A 26,397-nucleotide genomic window follows, 5' to 3' on the forward strand; every position below is an offset into this window, starting at 1 on the left:
TGTGCATCACACCCCATTGTTTAGCACTGATTACACAATGCTGGAGCAATAAAAATTATTGCAGCATCTGTGTTGTTGGGCCTGCTTCAGCAGATGACATATTAGTTATGATTATGCATCATTCTCATATAAATCCTTATCTGTATTATAAATGTACTCTATAAGCACTGTCTTTGCAGATGGCTGACAGTTTTAATTCTGATAACTGAAAGTGTTTTTTTTTGCTCCATATCTGTCCATCTGTTGATTTGAAAAATGATGTGCTCCAGGTCCTGTTGTGTTGTATGCCCGTAAGATAAGAAATACAATGTTTTTTTTGCAGATTTCAGTTGTAGTAGTCTTGCCTTTAATGACAGGTCATTTACAAATGATCAAGGCCTGTATTTTCAGTAAGTCTGTAGGACATTGCACATGAGTGAATGCAGAGGGAGAGAGCACAGTGAAGTGGGTGACTTCATTTGAGAACGGTCCATTTGGCTCAGCGCTTTTTTTTAAAGCTGATGTAGAAGCGTAACACGTCTGGATGGACTTGGAGTTCGAAATCGAACCACAGGCGACACCAGAGTAGAGCTGGCAGTCCAAAACTTTCTGGTTAGCCAAGAACAACATTTAAGCATTACAGTTTGATGTAATGAAAAAGCAGTATCAGGATTAAAACAATTATTCCTAGCGAATCAGTTCTTACATATCCAGTATTATTAGAGTTTTGGCTTTTTTAGGTTGCTACTATACAGCTGGTTGCCCCAGTAGTCACACATGACTTTTTTGTGGTCATTTGCTGAAAGATTTCACCAGTAATTGCCAGATTGTAGAAATGCATAGTGATAAATGGAATTCTGATAGAGCCCTGGATTCTGCTGTAAACCAGGCTGAGTGCTCGAGTTCACCTTCTCCATTAATCATGCATGGCACAAGGATCTGTGAAGCAGAGTTTTTGGAAGTGAAAGTTTTCTCTTGGTAGAAACTGCAGTCATGTGCTGTTATGCCTTTAATAATAATAATAATAATAATAATAATAATAATAATAATAATAATAATAATAATAATAAGCAGCTATCGGTGGGGAGGAGAACAGAGTGATGAAGCCAAATCATAGGTGGGGGTTATGTGGCCATGATTGGTAAGGGCCAATGGGAAATTTGGCCAGGACACTGGGGTAACATCCCTACTCTTTTCGAGAAATGCCCTAGGATTTTTAATGTCCTCAGAGAGTCCAGACCTCGGTTTTATGTCACATCCGAAGGATGGTGCCATTTTACAGTATAGTGTCTCCACCCTTATACTGGGTATTAGGTCCCACACAGACACAAGGTGAGAACCCCATAATGGTCCTCTTCAAGCAGCAAACTTAGTTTTTCCCAGGAAGTCTCCCATATAGGCACTGCCCTGGCTCACACGTTCAGTGGGTTGTCAGTTGTGAACTGGCCAGCATATTACCCTGCAGACGTTTGTGCCAGAAGTGGAATTATAGGGAGCCCCTGGGTCACACAACCAAAGTTCCTGTTAGAGTACATTGGGCCTAATCCATTGCTGGTTTGAATCTGGGCTACATTATATCAATTGTGGACTATAGTCAAGTCCTATAAGAGGTAGTGGCATAAGTTTTACCAAGCTATTCCCTGTCTGCAGCTGGGTATCTTTGTGCCAAAGGTCGGAACTACTTCTGTCTTCTGTCTCATCCCCTAGCATTTACAGTTGTTCTGTGGAGTTTGCAGGTGACATAGATGTATTGAGAGTGATTGTTTTAGAGGATGTGTGTGTTGTCTTCATTCTTCTAAAGTAAATGGGAACATTAACAAAAATAACGGTCCAAATTGTGTACTGAAAAAGTGCAAGTGAACTGTCGGGAAAATAATGGATTACTTTTGGAGATACAGTTGTGAGGCTTAGTTTTTAATTATCCCAAATTCAGGTAAAGGCCTTGGCCATTTCTACTCTTAATGTGAGTGTATTGCTTTTCATTTAGGGCTTTAACATTAAGAACATTGTTAGCATCCTCAAGAGTTTTGACAACCCATTTAACTATTGTTACAGGACTTCTAAAGATAAGATTTATGGTTTGCTTTATAAATACTTGTTGTGTCTTACCTAATCTTAATACTTCTTTTTCCTCAGGAACAAATACATGGCTTGTGCCAGAGACTAAGGGAGCTATTGCCCAGGGAGGCTATGGACACAGCAGTGTTTATGATAGTGCGACAAAGTCTGTTTATGTGCACGGAGGGTATAAAGCTCTTCCAGCTAATAAGTACGGTTTGGTGGATGATCTCTACCGCTATGAAGTGCGTACACGAACCTGGTAAGTGAGTGTGCAGAACTCTACATTTTGCTAAGATGTTCATAGTTGTCTTGTGCTGTTTAATTGCTTTAATGACTGTAATGTCCCTCCATATCATATCATTTTTTATTGCACTCTGCTTAGTAATGCACAGTGCAACTTATTTTTAGTTGTGAATTATGTTCCTTTATGTGTCATACAGTTGGTTTATTGTACATCTCTTGGGCTAAAGTATTTGCAGAATTACAAAAAAAAATGGTTGATATGCACAAAGGGATGAGCAAATGTCTGATCAGGGGTAATATTTGCTTTGCCATGTTTCTGTAGCTGTTGTCAGCTGTTACAAAAATGTTTTAGATCAGTACAAACAAAAATGAAATCATCCTTCCTCAACCTCATCCTGAAATTAGCCTGCTTCCTTTTCTCTTGTCTGATCTTGACATGAGATCTATATGTACTACTGAACCATAACATGTTAATACAGTTCAGGATGTGAAAGTGAACATTTCAGATCAAACTTCCCTTGTTCTTTGGAGATCCTGATTTTTTTATAGGGAAACAAATTACATTACCAGTTCTATGAGTTTTATTATCTCTATGTTGAGACAAATTCCTGTAAGAGTGAGAAAATGGAAACTTAAAACGGCATCACTTAAACAAATGAGTGATCCTTCTGGAATTTTTGTATGCATTTCCCATTTGAATACAAATCAAAATAATCAAATCAAAGTTTATTTATCACATGCACAACAATACGGCGTGCAGCAGTAGCTGCTGGCAATGAAATGTCTTTTTCTGCGAGCTCACAAAAATCACAAGAATTCACAAAAATCGCAAAATTGTGGTTACATTTTTGAGATTGAATAAAACTCAATTTGAGTAGGGCTGTTATGTGTCCATGGTGTATGCAATATATACATGTAGTGCAGTTATGCTGAATATAGTGAGAATTGTGTGTCCATGTAGCCATTACAGGTGATTTGCTGAAGGAGCTGCGGGTTGGCTATTTAGCAGTCTTATTGCCTGGAGGTAGAAGCTGTTCTTAGTCTGTTGGACTTGGACCGAATGCTTTGGTACCGTTTACCGGACGGTAGGAGGGAAAACAGTTTGTGACTGGGATGACTGGGGTCCTTGAGAATGGATCTGGCCTTCTTCGGACATCTAGCTGAGTAGATCTTCTGGATGCTTGTTAGTTCACAGCTGGTGATAAGCTGCGCTGACCTCACCACCCTCTGCAATACTTTGCGATCCCATGCGGAGCAGCTCCCAACCCAATACATAATCACACTCCTCTCATGATGTAGCATTTACAACAGTTCTTTCAGAAGTTTTGCATCTGTACAGACTTTCCTGAAAAAGGTCCACGATACTATCTTTTTAAATGGTCTTTTGTTGCCTAAATTGTTTGTTGTAATAGCACTTCCTAGCCTAAACACACACTTCAGTAAATCTTTTGAGAATAATGTGTAATTTAAAAAGAGACATGCCCAAGACATTTTTGGACAGTGTATGAAAAGAACACCTTTTAGTAATGCTTTGCTTCAAAAGCTTGTAATTTAAACATAGCTTGTCAGAACTTTTAAAATCAGCCTTTCTTGAAGATTACAATATACCATTGTGCTTCAGGGATCACAGCAGTATTTGTTTACTGTCCCCTGTTCACAATGCCGGAGAGAGAGACTTGCAGTGAAGCCTACTGGCTAGGTGATTCTCTCTTGTTGAAAGGAAATGTGGGAGACAGTGACACTAAATATTTAAATTTTCATTAACATTCATTGATTGTCACACTTCATGGCTTTTCATAGATCACACATGCTGGTATAAGATTGTTCATGTTTGCTTAAAAAAGCTCATAGTACTATTACCTATTTCTAATCAAACTCATTATGATGGTACTGTATTATCGTTTACATATGTACGAATACCTATACATTTACAAATACATGCATACACAGTATAATTTTCAGTCATGTAGTTAGTTAAATAGTATCATGTATAATAACCTTTTATGGCCAGTTATGACCTAATATAGGGAATAGGAAAAGTCTATGAACTCTGAATCTGTGTTTCTGGCCTGGTGGGAGTTACACATTTACACACCACTAATGTTAAAATACAGTACATTGTTCACAACCGAAGTTGGGGTTGGCAGAGTTTGTCTTCAAAGAAGCCAAATGTGAATTGTGTGCCACAATAGAAAAGGAATCTCAGCCATATTAATCTGCAAAGTTTTTTTTTACGTCACATTTTTTCAGATCTTGGGTCATGTGTTTGCAGCTGAATCATTAACCTATGAAAGTATAGGTAATTGACTTGGAAATGAAAACATTAATGTACAGTCACTTAATAAGTTGTCAGGCCATCAGTGTGCGGCTAGAATGGCCTGCAGTATATGTTCCATTGAAAGTAGTCTCCAGGAGGGATGCAGCACTTTTCTTCCATGAGAAACTTAAAATCATGACCTTCTTAGTCACCAGCACTGAACCCAATCAAGAAACTATGGAATATTCTGCAATTATACTTTTGAAAGTGATTTGCAACTCTGTAACCCAGGCATTAGGATAACATCAGCGTTGTGCTCATCTAACTATTGTGCTGCCTCACAAATGCTGCATCATAGGCGTGCACCTGAAGAAGGCTCCACAGCGTTGTCTCTTTTCCTTACCTTTCAGCATGGTAAAATCATAACAAGTACCTTTTCTTTAAAAAAAAGAAAATGCACTTCACATCACTAAACCTAAACTAGCACAGTAATCCTCAGTGCCAAGAAAATGTGCCTAATACCACTAAACGACCAGAATCCTTCACTTTTGGAATCAAGAACTTTGGCTTTAGTGTGTCTTTAGAATGAGGGCTTCAGGTTGGTGCCACACGTATGCTAGTCTGTCAGTAACATGGTGAAAGATGATTCATCTGACCGTATCTTGTTTCTCCACTGTTCAGTAGTCCTTTGCCCTATGCACCTCTGGGTCTGCTAATATGGATTGACAGGTGTAATGAGTGGTTTGTGTTTGTGACAAAATGGCCTGCTCACACCCAAGTTTGACGTTTGCAGTCAACTGATCTGCTCTCTCGTTTTGCCTTTCACTCGGACATCAAGTTGCACATCAACTTAAACACTGTAGCTCGTGAAACATCAGCAAGTTAAGCTTTCGTGGTCGCTAAAATCCATTGTTTGCATTTTGGTTCCCCAGTTTCTCCATGTTTTTTGTATCCAATCGTCCACTCCTTGCATCTCAATTGGCATCCTGAGGGAACTGATGCGACTTCTAAGTCACTCTGTTTGTAAGATTATTGTAGAACTGTTTTAACTTATTTCAGTGAAAGGAATAATTCAGTAATATATTTGTAACTTTTGTACACAAAACTAAAAATTCAGACCATCAAGCATTAAAACATTACTGCTATATTACTCTATATATCTAATTTTAGAAAAGGGTGAGTGTTGGGTCTTGGTTTCTTTTTTGCACAATTTATGCAGGAGAATTACTTTTCCTTTCCATTTTGTTGTTTTTTTCCCTTTCTTATGTGTTTATTCAATTGCAGTGCTGTGGTTGTAAAGGTAGTCTGTTTATACTACTGGCTTGCATCTTAGTCAGCCTCCACATTTTAGTTAATAGTTTAAGTATTCATGTTTCATAACTATGGAAACCGACTCCACATCATTACCTTTTTTCCTGTATTTGTGTTAAGTTAAATTCACATACAATTTAAGAATCAAACTTGGTTTTAGAGGAGGAAGCGTGTGTTTTAAAAGCCTAACTGATGCAAATTAGTAGAAATATCTACCTCATAATGCAATTACCTATGATAAATTGTACATCTTATCTTAAAATTTACAGCTCCATGCCACCTCAAAATGTCTTGTGCCTTTGTTATAAATAAGTCTTCTGTATGACTGTCTATGTAAGACCAAATAAGGAAGTGTTTAAGACGGCTCCATTTTGTTCTTGTTTTGTTATAATTCTGTATTCTTAGGGTTTCTCATTTTAAAATCGCAGGGCCTTTGGTATTGTATTATTGGCTAAATAACTAAATGTTCTGTTTCCACGTGCTCTCTTCTCCTTTAGAGTGCCAGCATTCAAGTTCTCCTCTAAGCATTTGTCCAAAGACCTGCAGAGATGGGCTTCTCAGACCAGCTGCTTCTTTCATGTTACTGATGCATCCTGACCTTACTGACTCCCACCCCTGCTCACTTGTAACTGATACAGAAATAACTTAGCTAGAATTTCACCCTTAAAACCATCTGCTTGCCCTGCTGTTTGAGCTTTGTGATACCGACCGCATTTTGTGCGGTCTTTTACAGTGTGACGATAACCGAAGTGAAAGTGCGACTTCAGCGAAGCATTATTTAGAATGTTGTAAAAAAGAAACTACTCTTCAAAAGGAAGAACTGCAGATTAAATGAATTCATGCAAATGGTGCAATCAGATGTAAAGCATTGAATTATTCAGTTCCTTTCAACATGTTTTCTAACATGTTTTCTAAGTGCTAACACTTCCTTAAAGTGATTTTCAACTTGTAAAGCTATTCTCTAAATCTGACCATTAAATATCTTACAATTAACTGCTAGCAGATTGGCCTTGCCATGGCAGCATAGCTTCTGTACAAGGCTGATGTTTCTGACATCAAATCAGAGTTACAGTTCTGCATGTTTCATCACTGTTGTATGAACTTATTTGTGAACGACCTGGAAACCTTTTATTTACATTTGAATTGGAGCTATGCTGTAGTATAAGCACATTTACATATCTTCCACCAGATTATTTCTCATTGTTATAATACCTTTCCTGCAGTTACCTGAAGTTTAAAGTTTGGAGATGCTTTTCATGTTTCTATTTTTTTTTCTTGTGCTTGAGGTAAAGTCTTCTGAGAATATAAAGTTAGATCAATGTGCAAGAGCTCAGTCAATCTATGCCTCTTTCTGCAGTCTGGAAAGTTGAGGTTCAAAATGAAAAAAGCAGAGCCATGACTGATAGAGCATCAAGAGGTTTCTTGCTTTTGTTCATAGGTTTGCCTTTGCTAGAGCTGGAATAAATGCCTCAGTATCCCCAAAAGGGACTGATGGCTGTCTTTGCTTCTAACTTTCTAGGCTCTACTTTTAACATTTACTTTATTGGCTATTTCTGAACGGCAAACAAGGAAAGGCCTCTTTGGAAACAGTGTATCCCTTAACATTGTTGAAAGGAAGGGTCTTCATTTTTATTTAGTCTTTTGCTGCATGAATGTCTTTGTATTTTCCTACAGGACAATCTTAAAGGAAAGTGGCTTTGCACGGTATCTCCACTCGGCTGTCATCATAAGTGGGGCTATGCTGGTCTTTGGGGGAAACACACACAACGATACATCTCTGAGCAACGGAGCAAAATGTTTTTCTGCCGATTTCCTTGCTTATGACATAGGTATGTATTCTCACTTCCTGAAGAGCTGGATTTGTCTGCTCAATTTGTTTCCTGCAGTGATGGGCAAACTAAAGCAAAGCCACAGAAATTATACATGCTTATTGTAACTTGAAAGATTTTCAACTCGGCTTCTTTTGAGGAAGTTCGATGTAGATTTTGGAAAATGATTTTACGCACTTTTTAAGATATTACTATATGACCTTGACATGATTTTAAATCAAAGTATTTTGATTTCTAAAGTATTGACTCTTAGAAATATATTTATTGCTATTTCAGTAGGAGTTACTTGTCTGGTGAATCTCTTGATATTAAATTGTGTAAACCTTTAGATAACCTAAAATAATGTAAGAGAAAGGAACCAATTTGTTTTTAACACTCACACTGGCACCATAGGCTTTCTTCAGACTGTGGCACTGCCACATAATCTTTTTTTCATTTTACAAGTGAACTTTGTATCGTCTCAGGCATTTCTGAGCTATAGCCTCAGAAACAGGTGATGATGACACCAACAAATGAGGATGTGACCTTCTTGTTGACCCAGCAACCTCAAAATAACCCCCTCTTGGCAAAGATTTATACCAAGTCTGTTTTCAGTCTCGGAAACCTCCTGGAGTGACAACTATCCCTGTTTACGCTGCCCATAATTGTTTTAAACACATAAGTCTGTGAAAACAGCCATTGCTTGCAAGTGCAGTACACACAATTCATTAATTGCCTCATGTAACACAGTCCTGCTATCTGGATCAGTGAATCTAAGCCTATGCTTGAAATTGTGGTGTACTGCAAAACTAGAAGAAGGATTTTTTTGGAAAAATATTTTAATTTGTTTAGTAGCATTATCATAAAAACCTTTTTGGGATTTACATGGCTGGCATAAAATAGCTCTTCATAGCAGTATTTTTAAGCATTTAAGAAATGCTAGGTACCTAAAACTGAAGGGTACAAATCCAAACTTGATTAGCTTACTGTATGTGCTTCTGAGTTTCTAAGCAGCAGATGAAGTGAGTGTTTTATTGAACAGTTTTAAAAGTTTTAAAAATACCAAACCATTGTTCCACACTATGGATCAATAAACAGCTAACTGGTTAATTAACTAACTAAGCTAACTGGTTAAAAAGGTTGCAGTGGTAATATTACAGACTTATAATTTTTCTGCCGTGGATTTTTTTAGGTTTAACACCCTAGGTTACAGGTATGTAATGGTGACAGGGCCACCATTACATACATACATGAAAAGGTCTTAAAGTGGTGTATACGTTTTTTCATAACTAAGCAATGTTAATTCATTCATGATTAAGTTTAGTTGGATTTTGCAAAGCTGATCTTTGGGATGTTGTTGAACATTAATGGCAAAAACTGTCAATAACAAACATGAGCCCTTCAAGTTCAGGTTTGTCATTATTCTCATACACAGGTATATGGTATAACAAAATGCTATTTGGCTAGCTCTCAGACCTTAAGTATTACAAAAAACAACAATACAATTGTATAAGAAAGAAAGACAGAGACAACGCAATGTGCAAAACAACAACAGATAATGTGCAAAACAGCAACAAGTAACAGGTAATGTGCAAAACAACATCAGTTGTGCAAAATCATACATCAACAGAATGCAATAAAGGATAGAAAATTATGGGGAGTGAACCTGTGACATGTGTGGTAGAGGTAGATTTCAGTGTGTGTTTGAGTTTTGATAAGAGAGAAGGCACTGCAAGGGTTCATTCAGATCATGGATGAGAGAGGCTAGGAGTTTAATAATCTGATAGTGCGGGAGTAACAAATGTCTCTGAGTCTGGTAGCCTGGGCCCGGATGCTCCAGTACTGTTTTCCAGATGGTAAAGGGTCAAACAGTCTGTAGCTGGAGTGTGTGGGGTCTTTGATGATGCTAAGAGCTTTCCTCTGCACCATCTGTAATTCTGAGTAAAAACACAGAAATGTAAGCTTGCTGTAATGTTTTATGCCACCTTTCACTGTAGATCTGGGGTTTGTGCTTTAAGTAGCCTATTAATTTGCTGCAATCTGCATGCTTTTTTAAAAAAAAAACTTTCTTGATTTTCTGGGTTTCTAGAGAAAGAGGCACTCTCACAAATTCAGAGGTTAATTACTATGAACATATTGTTGACTGGTCTGTCTGCCCTGTGACGGACTGGCATCCTGTCTAGGGTGTATCCTGCCATGCACCCGTTGCTTCCCAGGAAAGGCTCCAGCTCCCCCACAACCCTGAATTGAAGACGCAGTTAGAAATTGATATTATTGGCTGTTAAAAAAAAAGTTTTTTTTTTTAGTATTGACCTCTTTATCCTGAAGAATGGATTCAGATTTCCCAAGCCTTTTTTTAGTATTTCACAAATAATGACAGTTTAAAAATATTTAAATTTAAAACTGGAAATGCTAATTATATTTGTTTCAACTCCCTCCAGCTGCAGTGGAATTTCTAACAGGTGATCAACTCAGTTCATAAATGTGATCTTTGAGTTCTTCATACAAGAGTGATGAGAGCTGTTCACACTTTCATCTGGAAATGTACATTTTTCAGTGCCCTGCAGTTTGAGGTCACCCAGTGCTAGCTTGAGAATTAAGTACACTCGAAGCTGAGAGGAGTGCATGTTCTATGACATACTGAGGATACCCTGACCAACTAAAACCCATCCGACAAATGCTCATCCCCAAAGCTTGGTGACTGTCTTTACTAACTGAGCCGCTCAGGAGACCTCAGCTGTTATTTTCCCTTTTAAGGTTTGCTGGGCTTGCCTAAGACGGCATGTATTGTGTTCCAGTGACTGGTACTACAGATGCAGCCATGTAGAAAATGCGTCACAATTTAGATCAATATATTTAAACTAATATTGCAATTTGCCATTGACGTACAGTATGCACTACTGAAAACATTTTTATATTTTAAGGATGATTAATAGCAAGCACTTATGGTCAATAAACTTTTTTTTAATACTGTACTGATTCGTCTGACAACCACACACAGCTGTGGTACTTTAAGGAGTCACTGCACCACCTGACAGTTTAACAGTATTTCAATCTTGCATATGATTATTCAAAAATATAAAAAAACATAATGTGCTGTTGTCTGGGATACTGTCTGTGCTTATAGCTGTATACCAAATGATACCTTGTACATTCAGGAAGGTCGCATCTGTAGATAGGGTCAGTATCAGCAAATGGGCATTGAATTACTTATTCTTCAGTCAGAATGTTTCAGTCTCTTTGGTATTTAGTTGTAATGTCTGTTAATGATTAAGGTGTAATATTGTTAAATGTATGCTGTGCATGATAACATGATTGCAACAGAAGAGGAAATCTCAATACACATGTATACAGTATGTGGATACATTGTACAACATAAATTCAGAGAAATTAAACTGCAGTGGTCCTTACAAAATGAATGATCCCTTATGGAATTTAAATGAATGTTATACATAGTCTTTGAAAGAAGCATGAAGTTTATATTGTGCAGCAGGTGGTCTTTTCTATTGGAAAACAAGTTAAACCTTAAAAATCCTTCTAAACCTTTGTGGAATTAAATTATTTTTTAGAACATTCTTAAGAACACCTTAAGATTTTATATATTTATACATATTTGACCTTCACCTAATCCTTACTAATTCAAAATAGTAGATAAAACTAACCGTATCTGGCCAGTATCAAACAAAAACTATCATTATTTAAACAATCATCCAGCATTCAATATTTGGTTTGAAAAAGTATTCTCACCACTTGACTCAGTAACGTGTGGCACACCCCTTTACCAGTAATAGCTTGAATTAAAGGTTTCCAGTAATTGATCGGTAATTTAAGGGTTTGTATGCACAGCTCTCTTTAGGTCCCGCCATAGCATCTCTGTGGGGTTTAGGTCTGGACTTTGGTTTCACATTTTTCCGCTGGAAATTCTGGTATATTGTAAGTGTGGAATTCCTGGCAGATTTGATAGCAAGGCTTCTAGGTCCTGACTGAGGCAGCAAAGCAGACCTCAACTATCACCCCCCAGCCATACCTGATGGTTGATTTAAGGTTCTTCCAGTCAAAGGCAAGGTTTTGTTTTTTTTCAAACCAAATGAAGTTTTGTGTTTTGGCCAAACAACTCACCTTTGACTCTTCTGTCTGGGGCATATTATTCCAGGTGCGTTGTTATTCATATGCTGTTTTGCACATAAGCTGCAGGCCTGCTAATAAGCTTGCAACTTGATGAGCAACTTTTTATTTCATGGTAGGGTTTGCAACGCCCACGAATCTTTCACTCTTAATACGCATACTGTATGATAATATTACCATACTCTTATAGTTAGGTCTGCATGGTCCACTAACAGCACGTTCAGTGTGTTTTGTTCTAAACAAGTTAAGAGAGTAGAGCTGAGTTAAACAAAAAGAGTTCAAAGAAGAATCAACTTCAGTTTAATGGAACTGAATCTCATGAGCAGGACAAATAGTATGTAGTTTGATTCAAGCTTTTATACTCCTTAGATATAGTAAGAAAGAGAAGATTGCTTTCATTAAAATGTTACAGGCTTAATATGAAAGGAAGCCTTTTAAATTAACAATGAAACACTGAGATGGGATCACAAGAGGAAATTGAGGGTGAGCAAGATTAAAAACAGAGGGAACTTCTCTGCCCTCTGCGTTGCAGGGATTGGGACAAACAGACCATCTAAATTATCGAAGCTGACATTCTGGGTGCCTTTAAGAAAAATCTGGAGGAAATGTTTGATTTATTAACTATTAGCAATGAGACAGTCAAGATGGGTTGAATGGCCTCCTGTTGTTTTTGCCCTGTTGTATTTTCCTGTCACAGATAAAAATCTAAGTGTGATGTCTTTAATGTTAAAGGAATATGCAGATTGTTTTATTAATGGATTTTGTCACAATGATTTTTTCCAACAGCTTTATCATTATTTTACTTGGTTTTTGAAGACAATTCTAACTAGTTTTATTTTCAGTTCCAACATAGTTCTATTTTTCAATGCATTTTAAAAGTTTTATTCTGTGTTGTTTATTTATGGAATGTATGTAGTATAATATTGCTCTACTTTTTGGCAACACTTTTTTAATCTCAAAGCTATGCACAGGGTTGGGTTTAAAGGTTTACGTTTTTGCTTTTGTTTTTGTTTTCCAAAATAACCTTGGAGGGTATTTGGTTATTAGCTTTTTGCGTTTGCAGCTAGAGATTAAATTTAAGTTGACGTAGAAGTCATTTTCATTTGTGTTTCTTTCTTTTGCTCAGACTTCTAATTAGATTTCAGAAAAAATAAACTGTAATTAAAATTATATGATTCGCTCTGAAGGCCGTTAATACCTCCATCTTTAATGAGATGTTTTATATAATGGGTAGATAAAGTAGCTCAAAGCAGTTTAATGAGAAAATACTTTTCATTAAAACTTGCATTAAAATGATTTCATTTATCTCGCACTGTTTTGCTGTTATTGTATCTTTCTTTATGCTTCTTTTCTTTTCCTTGTTTGCTGCACACTTTTATAATAAGCTTCATTCTAATATCCTGAGAGGAAATTAAACAGTCTCCATTGTGATATACATCAGGCGCCCTTACACAGTTTTGTTTAGTGACTTTCCAATTTCTGAGGCCTGTTAGTCTGTTTTTGAAGTTTGAGGCTTTCTCCACTGTTTCTCTCCACTGTTTGACAGGGTCTGTTCTTGATCAGTAGTAGCTGTCTAGTGTGCTAAGGTTTTGCAGTAATGGGTGTGTGGTGCTTTGACTTTTCATTTAAATGTCACTGCTCTATTTTCTGCACTTTTGGCCTTTCACACCTTTTCCTTCCTGAGGGCCTGGCTTTGAATTGTGCTGTGGGTGCAAGTGAAGAGTTTAGTGGCCTTAAAAGAACCTTTAGTCTACATTTCATACACGGCAGCAAAATGGATAACTTGCTCAGCTTGTCCTGAGTCCTAAGTAGTTGTATCATTAACACCCAACATCAGATCTGCAGATGCTTTAAAAAAAACAGCACACAACTAAGCTTTTTTTTAAAAACAATCTGTTTTAGAATTTGAATTGTTACTTTATTTTTTATTTTTACTGACTTGCACAGTTATGCGGAGCCGCTCTGTCAGTATGATGCAGCCTGTGTTATTTTTCTCAACCGTACTGAGTCTTCTGCCGTGGTTCAGTTAGATGAGCTGCTGCCTGGCAAAGAAGACATCTTGCATTGCTCGCCAGTAGCTCCTGTGAAAGTCCTGTTAATTTTCTGAAGGAAAGTGCTGCTTTCAAGCCATGTAAAGGTATTGCTCACAGCCTAGCTTAAGAAGTTCCTTGACACGGAAGTTATACTTTGCAATAACCGCTTCCAAACACCATGTGACATCTGCAGGATATTTCCATTAGCCTTTTGCAAATAAAAGCACTGTTGGCTGATGCACGGAAAAAATGTTGGTGTTTTAATGAGCTCGAAATAAAATACCCTGTATTTGCTGTAGAAAAATGAGAGAATGAGATATAACTTGGACTGTGGAGTTAGAGAGGCATTGACAGATTTTTCGATGCATGTGTTCTTGCATTGTAAGCGCATGTGGAATTGATCAGTGGGTGTAATCATGTAGGCGTGCATAGAGAGTTGAAAATGCAAAAACTTAGAAAGCTGCAAGATTAACTGTTAAAAATATACGTTCAGTTTCCATAAACAAAACATTACTATAGGTTTTGGCCTTTTGACTGTTCTCCAAGAACTGGTTTGCACAAGTGTTACAGTACTGCACCAATACTATATGGGTGTGATTTTCTTAAGAGGTTTGTTCATACTGTTGCAACTAATGAAGGCATGCTGAAAAAATGCAGGGTATTTGTTTTCTCCCTCCACCAATGATTTATTTAGCAATCTTTTTTGTTGTCCAATTTTGCAACTGCCAACTGTTAATTAACTTGGCTCAGTACTAAAACTATTGGGCCAGCATGGAGGAGATGAAGACTGTAAACATGCATCTTTTGGGAAGTTGACTGACAAGCCACCTGCTTCTTTTTCACACTGTAAGCCCACAGCACAAACAGGAGAGCTAAAATATTGGCAGGCATCTGGCCAGCTGCTAACTGTGCCGTGGCAAGCTATAGAAGCACTGACTGTCTTTGATGAGCTGCCCCTCAGATAATTTTGATCATCGTTCCCTAATGACACAGTCCAGATTCAAACTACTGGTCTCATAAAGAAAGGCCTTCATTATGTGAAAGGTATTACTGGCCCTAAAAGTATGTTTTTTTGTGAGGTTTTAGTCCTCAGTTAAAAGAAAATCAACTTTTACATTTGGGGTACCTGCAGCTTGTAGCAATGTTTTAGAGCGATGTGTGTGTTGTCCAGTTGTTGTTGTCTCTCCTATAAGCCACTATGGTGCTTACAGTGTGCTGAAAGCTGACTGGAATTGTAGCTGCGTGTTTTGAAACAAATTTTAAGTAAAAGAAAATGCTGAAAACCGTTATACATGTTCTCCTTTAGCCTTCTGGATTGGGTCGGGATTATTTCATCACTGGCTAGACTGCACTAGCAATCATGGGTAAATTCTCAAAAGGGTACTGCTCCCTCCTCACTTTGCCTTGCTGTTTAAATTACTTGTGTAATTCTGTCATAACACAATGAGAGGTGAATTTCCTGTGCCCCAATGGGAAATTGATATCTGAGCTTTCTGTGACACCTGCTGCAGTGTGAGTGGGCTCTGTTTTGTAAAATGCACAGCTGTTTTCTCTTCTTTACATCAGCATTTACTGGCTTTTCTGATAGTTGAAGCTGTTTCTTCTGCAGTTCACATTTGTTTCACACAGACTATTGATATCCAAATTCCCGCAGGTCACAGTTATGGTGCCATTCTAAAACTGAATGGAGGAAATATCTGTACCAGGAGTGTGCTGGGATTCAGATGAACCTCTGTCCTCAGTGTGTAGTGACCTTCACAGCTCGGCTTGTATTTGAAACATTGCTTTAACGCGTCACATAACCAGTACAAGAAGGCAGAATGCATTGTGGTATGTGTGGACTAATTTATCAGAAGGATAAGGATAGAACTAAAAAGGGACCTAGCAGCCTTTTCATGGATGTTAATTATTTCCCATTTGCCACTTCTCTGGCGAGTGTTTTATATGGTGCTGCTCTACAAATTTTGTGGTTAGCAGTACTGAAATAGAAGGGTAAGAAAAAAATGGAGAATGGCACAGAAAAAATAACGTGGGGCATAATGCTGATGGACTGAGCTTCTTGCTATTTGTCTGCCTCTTTGACTGTTGTATAGTACTTTAATAAATATTTTTCCAGTCTCGCAGAATTTTTTTCTGTGTCTTGCAGCATTATGATCATCAGAACAACAGGATGTTAGTGTAGCCCCATAAAAGCGGAAAAAAAAATAAAAATATGTTCATAAAATAGGATAATGTTGTGCCACTTTGGATTAGCAGTGCTGTAGAAACTTTTCTGTTACCATAAAATTATTTATTTTTTCAGACCGGTATATTTACCACAATTTTTGTAAGAAATTAAGTCAATACAACTATTTCTTTCAGGACTGAACAGGTTGGTTTTTTTATTTGTTATGGAACTGGACATGTGTCAAGGCTGAGAAGTCAGCATTCACCCCCGTTGTGAGCAAATTTCATTCTGCATCCCACACCCCAGCTATTTATATTGTGTGTGCAGAAAATGTTCTGTTTAATGAGAAGTGGAGGAGTTGGAATTTAAAACTGGTACAGTGAAACCACCTGCAGTAAATGTGTGGTTACTCTGCTTTAGGAGTTCTCAGTTATGACCATGCCTGAGGTGTGTCTGCATTGGAAATTTAATGGTGTGCTTTTTTAAGGGACTACTATTATATCTTGTGAATATTTCTCTTAACAACATTCTTCTCTATTGAATGCAGCCCTTGTACAGTAGTTGTTGTATTGTTAATTTAAAAAAAAATAGAAAAAGAGGCTTTTAAAAAATAGAAAAAGAAATTGGATTTTGGAATGCAGTCATAATAAGATGGGATAATAGGATAACTGTCTTTACACATTTATCACATTCAACCTTCCCTATCTGTATGCTTGAGTACTTTAATATGCTTCCCTTACTGAATACTCTTAAGAGAAATAATTACTGACTTAACACTTATGTTATGGTATTTAAAATTTTAGTTCAGTTTTCATTAGGGAAGCCCATGTTTTCCCACCAGTGATTAAAATGTCATATTATAAGATCCATTCCTGTAATATAATTCTGAATCCTCAAATATGCAAAGATATTCAGAAAATCAGTGTTTTTACTTTTGTGTACCAGGAACTTAATTTGACCAGCTTTTAACTTATACATACTGTAGGTTAAATGCCATTTGGATAATTTATGTATTTTTTCAAAGATGTGGGAGTTTCAGAGAATCCTTTTATTTCACTGTGAATTCCGATTATAAAAATAAATAAAACTGACGAGTCAGCGTTTGTGATCAGGAATCCTAGATGTGCACTGATAACTCCCGGCTATTGCCTGAAAAATCTGTAATTAAAAACACATTATGAGGGTGATGTCCAGCAGTGAATTTTTATAATAGCAGCTGCAGTGGATTAAAATTTTATGATTTTTCAAGCACTTAAGTCATAAATGTATCCCTTTCATCTGGACCATAGCAGCAATTAGCTGTTTATTACTCTATTACGGCCACAGTAAATCCATAGTGTTCTATTCTGTAAACACAATACACACTAATTACCTCATGCGTTTGGCACACAATGTGTTGTTTGCGATTAATATCGGTACACAAAATATTGATATTCGCAGTGCAACTAATTGCTTTCTGTTTGCATTTGGTTTAACCATACGTTATTATAGATTTTTTTTATATTCAGCTGTTTTTACAGGCTTCAGATTGAAAGAAAAATATTTATAGGCCTTCTGTGTAATGAACCTTTCCTAAAGAGTCACCTGTTTGAAGGAGACTTTTTTTTCCTAGAGTCCTCTACTGGTAGTGAATTCCTGTTATACACTGTATTCTCCTGATCCTGGATAGCTCACCACACCACAGACCTACAGACCAGTGTACAGACCTAATCTTAAGAGCTTTGTGTCGCATTTTCTTTTTCTCCAACAAAAGCTAAAGGTTCTGCTTTTCAGATTCACTGGTTGTTTGCTATTTAGACATAGCAGACATCATTAGACTAATACAAATAAGAAAATAATTTGCTCATTAATGAGCCTTCTACTATAGAAAAGCTAATTGATTACAAAAGATCGTATTGAATTCTATAATGTTTTGGATGTAATGTGTTTTCTTTTTGTTATTACATCTTTTTTTAAAGTAGTATTAGATTGTAAAGTGCTCACTTTTATGTGGTTGTTGGCTAGGACATACTGTACTGTTCCTCTTGTGGAACAAATAATAATGTTAAATCATTAGGCTGTGTTTGGTAATGCTGTGTGTGTGTGTGGGGGGGGAGGGGGTAGTTTTAAATTTGCCCACTGTATTTGGAAGTAATATACTGAAGCAGAGTAAAACACTGCTACATTTTTCAATGTTCAGGGCTTGTTGGAAAATAAGTGTTGTTTCAAGTGATGTTTCCATTGTGTGGAAGACATCTTACTGTAGCTACAGTTCCCTGTGATAGGGGTTAGAATGTGTCCGAGTCCATTACTCTGTCACTCCGTTGGTGATTTTTGCAAAGGGTGATATTGTTAAAAGCTTGCAAAATCAGCTTTTTCACAATGCCAAATGTTTCCTTGTTGGTGGTTGGTGGGTGTTGTCTGTAACTCAAGAACTACAAAAGTACACATATAAACTATTTAGGGGTTTCTCATAAGTAAGTGAAAAATAGGTAGAGATAGGGTTGAATGGGAAGAGTAATTTTCTCCTGACAGAAATTTACAAACCTTGTTTCCATTTTCTTTTGCTAGTCTTTGTAATGAGGGGTCTTTTCTGTGTTTGAACTGCAATGCAGCAGATGCGAACACAAAAAAACGCTGCATTTATTAAGCAAGCAAGATACATTGCAAACTGCAGACTGACTTAGTTGTAACCTTTGGAAACAACAAAATTAGACATTATTGCTTCGACTCTGGAGCTAGATAAATTAGGAGGGCTTCAGTGTGTGTTTTCGGATATGCAGTGATAAAAACTTTTTGTGAAAGTGGTGCAGGGGACTCAAGCAGACCACAGTATAATCATCTGGAGCTCTGGTGTGTGCTCTTTTCCAGAATTATTGAGAAGGCGGGAAAAGATAAGAGAAAAGGCTATTGGTAGCATGTATTTCTGTTCTGCTCTGAAAGGACCTGCCACTTTGACAAATAACATTAGGAGCTTAGGAATCGCTCAGCCTCCAGCCTGCTGCCTGGATTAAGTTTTTCTTATTGAAGTAGCTGCTATTATCATTGTTGCATAATAGGCATTGGTTTTCATAATGCATTTAAATTAATTCTGAATTTCATTGTGTAAAAATAAATACTATTCTTTTCTTCTGTCTACGGTTTTATGGGAATTTGAATTTCTCCCAAAAAAAGGTTTTGGAAATACAGTACTTAACCTGTACTAGTGTGTTAACATTTTGAGTTCAGTTTCCCTGAAACTATTAACGGAGCTAAGTACACAAAGACCTGTGAAATTTGATAAACCGACATATTTTTCTCAATCTGCAGTGATACAAAATTGTTACTGGGGGTAATTTTTTTTACCTCTAAGGGTATTATCCATTACGAGTTTTAAAAAATAACTTTGTCTCTGTGTATATTCATGCTGCCTATGTTCACAGCTTGTGATGAATGGAAGGTGCTGCCAAAACCCAGTCTCCACCGTGATGTCAACCGCTTCGGGCATTCTGCAGTTGTGAGCAACGGGTAAGCAAACGAAAACTCTCTCTTGTCTCATGTTGACCCGTGTGGTACCATACACTGCATGTTCTCTGCTGGGCCAGTTTTTGAGATAGCAAGGGGACAAATGGATGTCGTGGTGTTTGAGACTGCTGCCTCACAGCATTTGAGTTCTGCGTTGACATCTGGCCTTCAGCACCTGTTAGTATGGGTTTTGCATGTTTTCCCCTAAGTTCCCTTGCTGCTCATGTTTCCTTTCACCTCTTGAAAACAGCCCTAGGATTTCATCACTGGTTGCTATGAGAACAGTAACTGGATTCTCTAATTTATGACAATCTCACAAGCACAGTAGTCTAGATCACTACCCCTATAATCTGTTGTGGATATGGGACTATAGAGACAGACTGAAATACAGGGGTTTCCTGAAAATCTGATTCTGGACACATATTGGGGTGTTCTGTAGTTCTGGTTCTCCCATGATTTCTTAGCTATTTAATTTGATTATTTACACAGTCATGGTTATAGATTAATGATGATGAAAAATGTAGGATCAGATTTAGGGAAGTTCTTATAGATTGCAACAAAGTACTTCTTGTGTTTTAAGTATTACTGACTCATTCTAATGTGTCTACATTAGAAAAGAGCACTTCAGTCAATTTTTTTTTCATGTGTGCTGGGGTAGAGCTCAAATTAGGGTTTATTAGGTTCAGAACGTTGTTTGTGTTATTTTCTGAAGCAGTACTGAGTGTCTCGTGCCAGTACTACAATATGCTTCCATTGTAGCGTATGTCATTAGGAAAGCAAAGATAATTGAATCTGATGCATGATACATGCAGTATGTGTGGAGTAAGTGGACATTCATTGTGCAAGGTTCAAGTAACCAGCAAACCAAAAATTAGTCTTTCCATGGATGTAACTCCATTTGAGAAGTTAAAAAAATAGTTGGCTAATCTTATTTCACCTTTAGCAATTTAGGCCCTTGAAAGGATCCATGTATATAGGACTCGTCAATAAATGTGGTATGGTTAACATGTCCTCTTTTATCTTCCAGGTCCATGTACATATTCGGTGGGTTCTCTAGCGTTCTGCTCAATGACATTCTGGTGTACAAACCACCCAACTGTGAGGCCTTCAGAGCTCAGGAGCCATGCTTCAGCGCTGGTCCAGGAATCCGCTGTCTGTGGATTGGCGACCGCTGTGTGCCCTGGGACCCATTTCACATGGGGGACAGCAACCTAGCAGCCCAGTGCCCCCCAAAAGCTAGTGAGTAGAGACAGTAGCTGCCATTTCTCTTTCTAATTGCCTAATTCTCTAGCACTTTAAGCAGCTCATTATTAACATTCCAACTCTTTTTCTGCCTTGTGAAATATCAGACAAAGCAGATTTATGCCATTTTTTTCCTATTAGGTTTCTTTTTAGTGTTGAAGTAATGTTAGTGGTGATGAGACAAATTTCTTTGTGCATCAGTTTTGACTTAGCTGAAATAAAATGTTTTTATTATAATACAAATAATGAAAATAGCCATTTTTTTTTAGAATTGGACAAGCCATTAGTCCAGCACATGTTCTGTTACTGCCATGTCTTGCCATTCTTTCTAATTACACAGATTGTTTTCATGTCTGAGTTGGTCAACCGAATTGTTGGAATTACAGATATCAGTCAATGAATAATAAAATCAAGGCAGAGTGCAGCAGTCCTTTGTGTTGACTGAGCAAGGCATTTAGGGCTGTTTTTACAGAAGGGGTATAACCATACATTCTATTTTGTGGAATTACTTTGCACAATTGCAATTCCTAATATTACAGTATTAGGGCCAGTAGGAAATAAAAATGAAGAATGTCTAATCACTTACAGTCATGCTTGAAAGTTTGTGAACCCTTCAAGCTGGTCATTCTTATACAGCTATTACTGTATATGAACCTGAACTCTTAATGAATATATATATAGAATGAATATCCTAAATAAAGATTTCCAGCACATAAAAAGGAATTTGAACTCATAGATTATTAGACTATGATCACCAAATCACCAGATATTGTGTGCAAAAGTAAATAACTTGTGGCACCACCTTTAGCAATTAACAATGAGACTCATGGCAAATGCAGAAAAAAAACATTTTCATTATGATATCCATTGTTAGAATTATAGGCAGAAGGTTTTTTCCATATTTTTCTAATAACTTTTTACCATAGTTTATACAGGCAGTAACATACTTAATAGGTCAACAAACAATAATACCAGATCCCATGTTATGTTTAAACTGTTGTGTGTGACTATTAAGAGCCTTCTCTGAAATTCTGTCTTGAGGTCTTCAATTCTGGGTGGCATAATACACTGTTCCCTTGTATTATGGGTCAAGGTAACAAGGTTGTTATTGTAACTTGTTAGAATAAGAACTATCTGTATATTTAGTTACATTGTTTAAGAACAACAGACACATGTTCATGTTGTTTTGCTGCCCTGGAGCTTGTTTTAACATTTCTGACACACCAGGAGTTGGTTCTGTGTGGCTATGCTTTATTGAGCAAACTGAACTGCATTCCACTGGTACACAAGGTATCTCTCACAACACCTTAGGGATTGTAGTTTCTGCTAGAGTGCAAATCTCAGCAAAATGAGGAGATAGAAATGAAAGTAATTTGCTTTCAAAGAAAAAATGCATGGGTTCCTTCGCAATGAAATAAGCACAAAGGAACCGGAACTGTATTGTGACTTGATAAGTTTGGGTAAATACAGGAATTTCACTTTTCTTAGTCAATTTGTTGCATGTGCAGTAACAAATGCATGCATATAAACATATAATGAACTTGCTGCATTATCAGTTTCATGGATCCCATTTGCATAATCCTTTGTGTATGATTTTTTAAAATAATTTTGTGCTCGTATGCCTTCAGGAAATATCGTGTCCCAGTTATTTTTTTTTCCATTTACACTGAAGGCCGACTTCCCTGCAGGATACAAAGTTGCTTGCTGTGAGATTTTATGGTTACTGTCAAAATTTGCTGGATTGCATACAAACAAAAGGAATGGTTGTGTTAAAAATGAGTCTCTAAAGAAAACAGACCTTTTTTTTTACTTTGCTAATCACTATGACTTACTGTGTGAAGTGCATTATAATAGTGGAGTCATGAATCAGAGTTTAGTGCAGTTGGTTAATTATTAAATAAAAGGAAGTCTGCAGGGAAACTCGGAGAGTGCTTTAATTTTATGTAATGCTTGGCTTTGATGTTTGTTCATTAGAAGTAAATAGGGAAGAAATATATTTAAACTGCTGAATATTTTATGAAGCTTTTGTATGTTTAAAAGGAGAAAGGACTTTAAAATGAAGTCCCAGTTTGTTTTAGATTTAGAAAATGGAAATTGATTTTAAAGGGAGCAATAGAAAATAATTACTGTTTTCAGAATGCCTACTATCTGTAAAGCCATATAGACAGCTGGAGTGCAATGCAGTTCTGAATGTTGCAGATATTCTTCACCCTCTGTGTGTTTTAGCATGACATTCTTCATTTTTTCAAAGTACAAAAATAACACACCTGTGTTAAACCTGAGTGGAGTTATCAACATATGTATAACCACACATTTCTAAACCTGAATTAAAATATTTAAAATGTAACTAGATCTGTGGCTTAAGAATGAACACATTTCAGGCATGCTTGTGCAATACACTTTAGCTGACCATAAGAAATTCTCCAGATGGAGAAAACAATTGTGAAGAATTTTGATTTCAGGAAAAACAATTTAGAAAATCTCTTGTTAAGAGTTTGGCATAAAACAGGCTTTCTTAATTTTTTCCTCTTTTCGTAAGGGAGCCTGCCACCATCACCATAGCAAGGTCTTGTTTAGTTATATCTCTCATTATATGATGATTACAGCTTGAAGTCTCATATGGAATATTATATACTTCTGTCAGGATTTTAGAGCTTAAAGTAAGGTAATATGAAAATGTGTAGCTTTTGTGGCTGACAGGTTTATTTCTCTCACCTCAGGTGGATTACTAGGTATTTTTTTTTTTATTTAATGCATAGAGTCCAATCTAGACCCATCTTAGAACTCGGGTAAAAATACAATACTGTATATTTGAATTTTTTCCCCTTCTCTGAATCTTGACATTTAAGAAGAGCACATTGGATTTGTTTGACAGCAGAGATAAGAATGGAGATAAATATGTGCATGAAAACCGATGTAGCCTTGGATCAGGGTGCAATTATGCTCACACTGTACTGATAAGGTGATAACATGCCATATGTTGTCTTCTTTACAGAGAGAGCCTTGTGCCAGGGCCACAGTCTATTCAGCTAGTAACATTAAGGTATACACTTTTTTTCTTTGTCTGAGCCTCTTTATTTATCCCCCCTCCCGCCACCCCCCCCCCCCCACCTCTTCCAGTTGCTGCAGATGACAGATGTTACCGATACACCGACTGTGCCAGTTGTACTGCAAACACAAACGGATGCCAGTGGTGTGAAGACAAAAAATGCATTTCAGCATCCAGCAACTGCACCATGGTGAGTGTGTAGAGAAGAGCTCTGGGTCCTGAGCCAGTGGAAAGATGCATAATTCATCTGTTAAACAGCAATTAGGCTTCCTGGATGCTGCAGTACTCTTCACTATGATGAGGCAGGTAGCCAGTGCAGGCTGCAGGAAATCTGCGAGCAATGGTTTAGTCACTGACCCTTGCTGAAACTAGTTATTATGGACAGGATAAAGAAGACCTATTAATTTAGTTTGGTCCCTTTCAGTGCCCCCAGGGCTTACCTCAGCTCCAGCATGTGTAATGTTTTTTTTTTCCTCACCTCACCTCTGAGACTCTCAAAACAAACCATTTCACACTTAGAAAGAGTTTAAACAGTTATTGTGTCCAGCTTGTGCTCATATTTGTTTTAAATGGCTAAATCATCAGCTGTGGAAATGTTACCAGTACTTACCTTCAACAGAAAATGTCCTGTCCTTAATTTACATTCTCTGTCAGTCAGTTTAAACTTTGGAAAGTTTTTACTAAACACTGTTTAAATTTGGGAGGGCAGGCTTCTTTGTTCCAGTCATGCACCTTGGACATTAATTGAGCATATCTTTCTTTACTGGTACGGGGAATTTTTTTTTTTAAATTAAAAAAAATACAAAAGGGATTTGACCTATTTTTAGCAGCCAGCTTAAAACTTTCCTGGTTTGTCACTTTTTAAAATAATAGAGAAAAAAAACAATGAAAACTTATGTTCTGTTATCTAATTCCTATGTATTCTACTGGTTGTTAATGTTCCCTGTGTGTTAATTGTAGCTCATCAGGTAGGATCTTCTCAAGGTATAGAAAACTTTTATTATTTTATTAAAATGATGTGCAGTAGTTGAATTTATACCCTTAGATCTGTTCAGTCAATTTTAGGAGAACTTAATAGTTTTTCTCAAACTCTGCAGTTGTTAGTCTTTCTTTAGCCTTATGCATCAAGTAGGAATTAAATAAATACACAGTTTTAATATTTGACTGATTGAGAATTGTGGGGCAGGTTTGTTTATTGCTTACTCTTAGGATTTTAATTCACCTCACTGGAATTCATTAAGAAACAGAACATGGCAAGCTTTATTTTCTCAGGTACCCCCTGATTAAAACTCAAAGTTTAATTAGTATTTTAATTACCTGTTTTGAACACTGTTCCCACTGGATCTTCTGGCAGGTGGTCTGTGCTGAAACCTGCAGGTCTGTGTTTTTATCATGCTTCCCAAAGTCCCATAGAATCACAGTACTGCTGCACTGGGTAAGAGGACAGATGCTTTCGACAGGAGAAGAGTACATATCTCACTAGGAGCAGAGCTGTGGTGTGCTTCTTACAATAGGAATTCCTATCATTATTATCCCCATTATGTACAACAAGACCGAAGCAGTTCCTGGTAGACCTCAGGGTCTAACACTATGCATTCCATTCAAGCCCTCACTGATGTTTATGATCATATTTGATTAACTAGATGAAGCAAAACTGTTCTGTCTTGGCTTGAAAGAAGTTTTTTTAGCTGATTAAACTTGAATAGAGTGTGCTTTGGAAGTCAACACCTTTCAAAGGTTTTGGACTGTGGGTTGAACTTACAGCTCCAACATAGCAGACTTGAGTCTGAACTGTGCCTTCTTCTAGGTTCTCCAGGCAGTGATTTGCAATTGTCTGTGCTCTGCCAAGACTGATTTACTTTGAATATGGAGGGTCTACTAAGCTTTCTTTGTCTGCCTGGATACCTGTGATTTTTAGTGATCTCGGTGAGAGATTCTTCAGTCCTTGCTGTAGCTCCTGGGTGTCTGGTTGTGAACAAAGAGTTGGGAAATCACCAGAATGCACAGAGCTGGAAGGCTTGTGTAGTATTACAGTATGTTTGATACGCCTTTGCAGATACAATGTCAATTGACACGTCCATATCGGCAGGTATAAAAAGCAATTATATTGTTAATTCTTTTGTTTTTTGTAACATACATCTTAATGTTCATAATTAATAACACACTAATACAACACTTTTCTGGACACTCCATTCAAAGTGCTTTACAGGTAATGGTGAATTCCTTACACCACCAACAATGTGCACCACCCACCTGGATGATGCGATGGCAGCCAGTACACTCACCACACATCATAGTTGGGGATTATTAGGAGGCCATAATTGGTAAAGGCCAATGGGAAATTTGGCCAGGACACAAGGGGGTAACACCCCTTCTCTTTTCGTTAATTGCCTTGGTCATATTTGTCGCATTTTATAGGATTTTTAACGACCTGAGACAGTCAGGACCTCGGCTTTATGTCTCATCCGAAGGATGGCACCTTTTTACAGTAAAGTGTGCCCCTACTGGCCCCACTAACACCTCTTCCAGCAGCAACCTTTTTTTCCCATCCAGGTACTGACCAGGCTCACACCTGCTGAGCTTCAGTCAGTTTCCAGTTGAGACTTGCAGGTTTGTGATATAGCTGCTGGCAATATCAT

At 37.3% G+C, this 26,397-nt stretch overlaps 1 protein-coding gene across 2 annotated transcripts in view; it reads left to right on the forward strand.

Moving 5' to 3' along the window:
* The window catches only part of atrnl1b (attractin-like 1b), a 422,410-nt gene that overhangs the window by 103,134 nt on the left and 292,879 nt on the right, over nt 1-26,397 (forward strand). For both annotated transcript variants that reach the window (XM_006630935.3, XM_015347888.2), the window contains exons 9-13: nt 2,116-2,299; nt 7,526-7,680; nt 19,386-19,470; nt 20,495-20,706; nt 23,830-23,948. In XM_006630935.3, the coding sequence (XP_006630998.1) occupies nt 2,116-2,299; nt 7,526-7,680; nt 19,386-19,470; nt 20,495-20,706; nt 23,830-23,948 (755 nt within the window). The remainder of the gene's footprint in view (nt 1-2,115; nt 2,300-7,525; nt 7,681-19,385; nt 19,471-20,494; nt 20,707-23,829; nt 23,949-26,397) is intronic.

Source organism: Lepisosteus oculatus, chromosome 4, assembly GCF_040954835.1.
Source record: "Lepisosteus oculatus isolate fLepOcu1 chromosome 4, fLepOcu1.hap2, whole genome shotgun sequence".
Lineage (NCBI taxonomy): Eukaryota > Metazoa > Chordata > Actinopteri > Semionotiformes > Lepisosteidae > Lepisosteus > Lepisosteus oculatus.